The sequence below is a fragment of the Nicotiana tabacum genome, chromosome 22, assembly GCF_000715075.1.
Source record: "Nicotiana tabacum cultivar K326 chromosome 22, ASM71507v2, whole genome shotgun sequence".
Lineage (NCBI taxonomy): Eukaryota > Viridiplantae > Streptophyta > Magnoliopsida > Solanales > Solanaceae > Nicotiana > Nicotiana tabacum.
The window spans coordinates 158067672-158072969 of record NC_134101.1 but is presented as its reverse complement, the minus strand read 5'-3'; the positions used below and the strand labels follow the sequence as shown (position 1 = coordinate 158072969).

The window sequence follows — 5298 nt, the reverse complement described above, 5'->3', positions numbered from 1 at the left end:
GATTTTAATCATATATCGGATATACATGTCGACTTTGTACATATAATGTAGATTATACCTAGTCCCTTCATTGCTCGGCCTGGAGATGTAGTCGGTAGGCGGGGCAATGAACAATACTTCGAACCTCGAGATGTCCCCCTCATCGCCTCATTAAAAATTCTCCCCAAGAAAACCTGATTGGGACAAAACCCGGGCGAGGGAAAAAGAGTATGACTCGGGTGGTGTCTTTTCTCAGAAGTGGAAGTATTTGAGGTGGGCGACATTCCAGTTATTTTGCAATAGTTTTCCTTCCATTGTTTCTAGCTGGAATGCTTCTTTACTTGCTGCTGCTGTGATTTTGTATGGCCCATCCTAATTTGTTCCCAGTTTCCATTCATTCAGGTCCATGTAATCCCCGTCTCTGAGTGGTCGTACTTTGGCCTTCTTATGGCCTTTAGCGTTTTGGCCTTTTCCACTAACCTTTATGCTTGTTGTTTTTGGGCCACCATTCTTATGTATTCCATATCCCTTTGCTCTTCGACCTCATCTAGGTCTTGTAACCTGCTTTCGTCGTTGCTTGATCCACTCTCATTGGAGTACCTCAGGCTAGGGTCCCCGACCTCAATGGGTATGATTGCAACGATGTCGTAGACCAATGAATACGGAGTTTCTCCTGTGCTGGTCTTTGGCGTTGTGTGGTAGGCCCATAGCACTTCCGGTAGTAGTTCTGTCCATAACCCTTTGGCATCTTCAAGCTTTTTCTTTAATATGTTCAATATTGTGTTATTGGAAGATTCCACTTGACCGTTGCCGACAGGATGATATGGCGTGGAGAGTATCCGCTTGATGTGCCATTTTTTGAAGAACTCAGTCATCTTTTTTCCGACAAACTAGGGTCCGTTGTCGCAATTGATTTCTTTGGAGATGCCGAAGCGGCATATGATGTTTTTCCAGATGAATGTGATGACTTCCTATTCACTTATTTGAGCGAACGCACCTGCTTCCACCCATTTGGAAAAATAGTTAGTTAAAACCAAAAGGAAGCGTACCTTACCTTGCCCTGCTGGGAGGGGCCCGCTGATATCCATCCCCTCTTTTATGAATGGCCATGGGGAGGTGACGGAGTGCAAGAGTTCCCCCACCTGGTGTATCACAGGGGCGTATTTTTGGCATTGCTCGCACTTCTTGACGTACTCTGTGGCCTCTTTTTTCATAGTGGGCCAATAGTATCCTGCATTAATAAGACACCTGATGAGGGCTCAGTTACCGGTATGGGCGCCGAAGTGGCCTTCATGTACCTCTTCGAGCACTCGCCTTGTCTGATTGGGTCCGAGGCATTTGGCCAACGGGCCGCCGAATGTCCTTTTGTAAAGGTCGTGGCTTATGAGACTGTATCTGGCCACTTGTATTCGGAGCTTTTTGGCTTCTTTTTATCTTGTGGGAGTGTCCCTTCCTGTAGATATGATATGATACGATTACGCCAGTCCCAAGTTAAATTTATAGAATGTACCTCGACTTGGTCTATTGATGAGTGGAGAAGGGTGACCACGTTCTCCTTGGTGATGTTTCTGGCTGCCGCTACCAGCTTGGTGAGACCATCTGCTTCGATGTTCTGTGCTCGGGGTATTTGGTCGAATCGGCATTCGTCGAATTCTGGAGCAGTTTGTGGATTTCAGTTTGGTATTTCTACAACCTTTGTTCCTTAATTTGGAAAGTCCTAATAACCTGGTTCACAACGAGTTGAGAGTCGCAGCAAAGGATGACCCGTCGAGCACCATACTTGAGGGTCAATTTTAATCCTGCAATTACGGCCTCATACTCAGCCTCATTGTTAGTCATTTCAGGACATCGTATAGATTGATGAATCACTTCTCCCGTTGGGACCTTGAGCATGAGTCCTAGTCCTGATCCTGTCGCGTTGGACGTACCGTCGGTATAGAGGACCTAGAGGTCGGATTGCACAGGTGAAGTGTGAAGCGCTTCTTGCTTGACTTCAGGAAGTATCTCTGCGCTGAATGAAGTCGGCGAGCACTTGCGACTTTATTGCAGTTCGCGGTTGGTATGTTATATCGTGCTTGCTCAGCTCTATGTCCCATTTGGCTAGCCAACCCGATAATTCAGGTTTATGTAGGATACTCCTGAGAGAAAAGGTTGTCACCACCTTTATGGGGTGGTACTGAAAGTACGGTCTAAGTTTTCGTAAAGCTACGACTAGTGCCAGAGCCAGTTTTTCAAGGTGGGGGTACTTTGTTTCAGCGTCAATTAAGGTGTTTCTGATATAGTAAATTGGAGATTGCGTACCTTGGCTTTCTCAGACTAGAACCGCACTTACCGCGACCTCAGATACGGCTAAGTAGACTAGGAGGCACTCGCTTGGGTCTGCTTTGGCGAGTAGGGGTGGCGAAGACAAGTACGCTTTTAGTTTCCTCAAGGCATCAATGCACTCTGCATTCCACTGGAGCCCGTTGTCCTTCCTTAATACATTAAAGAATTTATGGCACCTATTTGATGACCGTGAGATGAACCTTGACAGGGCTGTTATTCGTCTTGTCAATTTTTGTACCTGCTTTTTGCTGATCAGTATTTCGGGTATTCCTTTGATGGCCTTAATCGGCTCTGGGTTGACCTCTATGCCTCTTTGTGACACTAGGAAACCGAGCAACTTTCCTGAGCTTATACCGAAAGTGCATTTTTCGGGGTTTAGTTTCATGTCGTATCGTCTCAATATGTTGAAGGCTTCCTTTAGTTGTCCAATATGATCTTCTTTCTTCGACATAACCAGCATATCGTCGATGTAGACTTCAATTATTTTACCGAGTTGGTTTTCAAACATTTTGGTGACCAATCTCCAATATGTCACCCCCGCATTTTTTAGTCTGAACGGCATCACTTTGTAGCAGTATGTTCCCTGGTGAGTGATGAAAGTGATTTTCTCCTGGTCTTCTTCATCCATGAGGATCTGGTTATAACCCGAATAGGCATCCAAGAAGCTTAGCAACTCGTGTCCTGCTGTTGCATCAATGAGCTGGTCGATGTGTGGCAATGGAAAAGAATCTTTTGGACATGCCTTGTTCTGGTCCGAGAAATCTACACACATTCACCATATTCCATTTTTCTTTTTCATCATGACCACATTGGCGACCCATTGAGGATATTTCGATTCTCGGACGGAGCCATTTGCTAGTAGCTTATCGACCTCTTCGCTGATGGCTTCATTGATTATGGCATTGAACTTCCTTCTCATTTGTCGCACTGGCGGATATAGGGGATCGACGTTTAACTTGTGGATGGCGATATCTTTTGGAATGCATGGCATATTTGCATGGAAGAAGGCAAACAGATCGGCATGGTTAGTCAAGAACTTATGAAACTTACCTAGTTCCGAGAGGTTGTGCCCGATGTAAGCCTTTTTGTGTTGTTGTTGTCATCTAGTAGGACAGGATTAAGGTTTTCTATCATTAATTTGGATGCCTCCACGATGTCGAGTTCGTTGATAACGTCTATCTGCACATTAGTTTTGGCTCCCTACATTGCTGATTGCTATGCTTCAGCATTTGCTCCTTTGAGTTGTTGGGTGTGTGTGCAATCTGCAATAGCATTCTTGTGCGGTGCGTTGCTCCCCTCGAATGCTGAATATTTCCCATGGGGTAGGAAATTTGATCACTTGATAGAGGCTGGAAGGGATTGCTCACATGGCGTGTATCCACGGGTGCCCTATGATGGCGTTGTAAGCCATTTCCTGGTTCATGACGTGAAAGGTTGTTTCCAGGGTGATTCCTTCAGTTAGGATGAGTAGCACTATTTCCCCCGAAGTCCGGTCAACTGCATTATTAAAGCCTATTAGCATTATACAGTACAATATTATTTTATCTTTGAGTCTCATTTGTACGAGAACTCGAGGATAGATAATACACGCGCCGCTACCATCATCTATCATTATTCTTTTTACATCAGTATCTGCGATATGTAAAGTGATAACAAGAGCATCATAGTGAGGGAAAGTCAAACCTATACTGTCTTCGAGGTCATCATACCGTTCGTGAGTAATTGATCGTTTGAGCTTATGTGTGGTGGTCAACTTGACATGATTGATCGTTGTGTCGTCACCCCCGCCAATGATCATCTATATGGTGCAAGCGGGAGAGGGCGATTTTTGAGGCCTTTGGGATTGTTCGCATCTGCGGGCGAAGTTAGTCCGTCCTCGATCACTCAGCAACTCCTTCAGGTGACCCTGGTTTATCATTCGTACTACTTCCTATCGCAATCCTATGCAATCTTCGGTTTTGTGACCCCTTTCTTGGTGAAATTCACAGAAAGCGCTTCACTTCCGAGTGTTGGGGTCTGACCTCATCTTTTGCGGCCATTGCACCTTTGGGCTGAGTTTCTCTAGGGCGTACACTATTTCTGAAGGAGAAATACAAAAATTGTGAGCGGATAGAAGTGGAGGCATACCTTTCTTGTGTCGATATGGTGCAATATATCGAGGAGGAGCATCCGTGTGTCGTGGTGGAGGTGGGACCGACGTCCTGACGTAGGGTTGATGCCTTTCCCGACCGGAACGGGGACCCAACTAATCTCTTTAACCGTTGTTACGATGATCTTTCCTTGCTTCAGATTGAGTGACGTCAACCGCCATTTAGATCATCCTCGTCGGCTCGTACCTCGGCGCAGTAGGCGTTATGGATTTCTTCCCAATTAATTGGAGGGTATTTCATGAGCTTGCTTAACAGTTTTCTGGTCGCCCTCGACCCGTTTCTGTTCAATTTGTTCTGGAAGGCTGCTACTGCCATTCCTTCTGACACATTCGACAAGCTCATTCTTACCCTGTTAAACCGAGCTAAGAAGTCCCTAAGTCCCTCGCCATGCATCTGTCTTATGGCGAATATATCATTTACCCTCGCCTTTGCCTATTTGGCTCCAGCATAGGCGATGACGAATTTATCTGCCATTTCCTCGAATGTCGCTATCGAGTGTGCTGGTAGTTGAGAGTACCATGTCAAGGCTTCCCTTGTTAAGTTTTCGCCAAACTTTTTCAACAGCGTCGATGGTAGTTGTTCTTTTGAGAGATCGTTTCCTTTTATGGCTGTAACGTAGTGGATGATGTGATCTTCTGGATCGGTAGTACCATCATATATCTTTAAGTGGGGCGGCATTTTGAAGGTTTTTGGAATGGTGTACGGGTCTGTTGCAAATGTGGAAGCTTCCCTTTCGCGTGAAGCGGTCACGCTCTCGTGCGGAGGAGGTGAAGTGTCTCCCCCAACGTGATGTTTGGTGTTTCATTATGATGACCCGGCCGGTCGTCTTAAGACATTATGCCTC

At 45.7% G+C, this 5298-nt stretch overlaps 1 protein-coding gene across 1 annotated transcript; it reads right to left on the bottom strand.

Annotated features, from left to right (window-relative positions):
- Positions 1-461: 461 nt before the first annotated feature.
- On the bottom strand, positions 462-854 carry LOC142176129 (uncharacterized). The gene has a single exon (XM_075243204.1). It carries the CDS (start codon positions 852-854, stop codon positions 462-464), a length of 393 nt encoding a protein of 130 aa, XP_075099305.1.
- Positions 855-5298: the final 4444 nt, after the last annotated feature.

What these genes read in the sequence shown, in the direction of transcription:
- LOC142176129 (XM_075243204.1), bottom strand. Translation starts at nt 854, where the DNA reads ATGACTGAGTTCTTCAAAAAATGGCACATCAAGCGGATACTCTCCACG.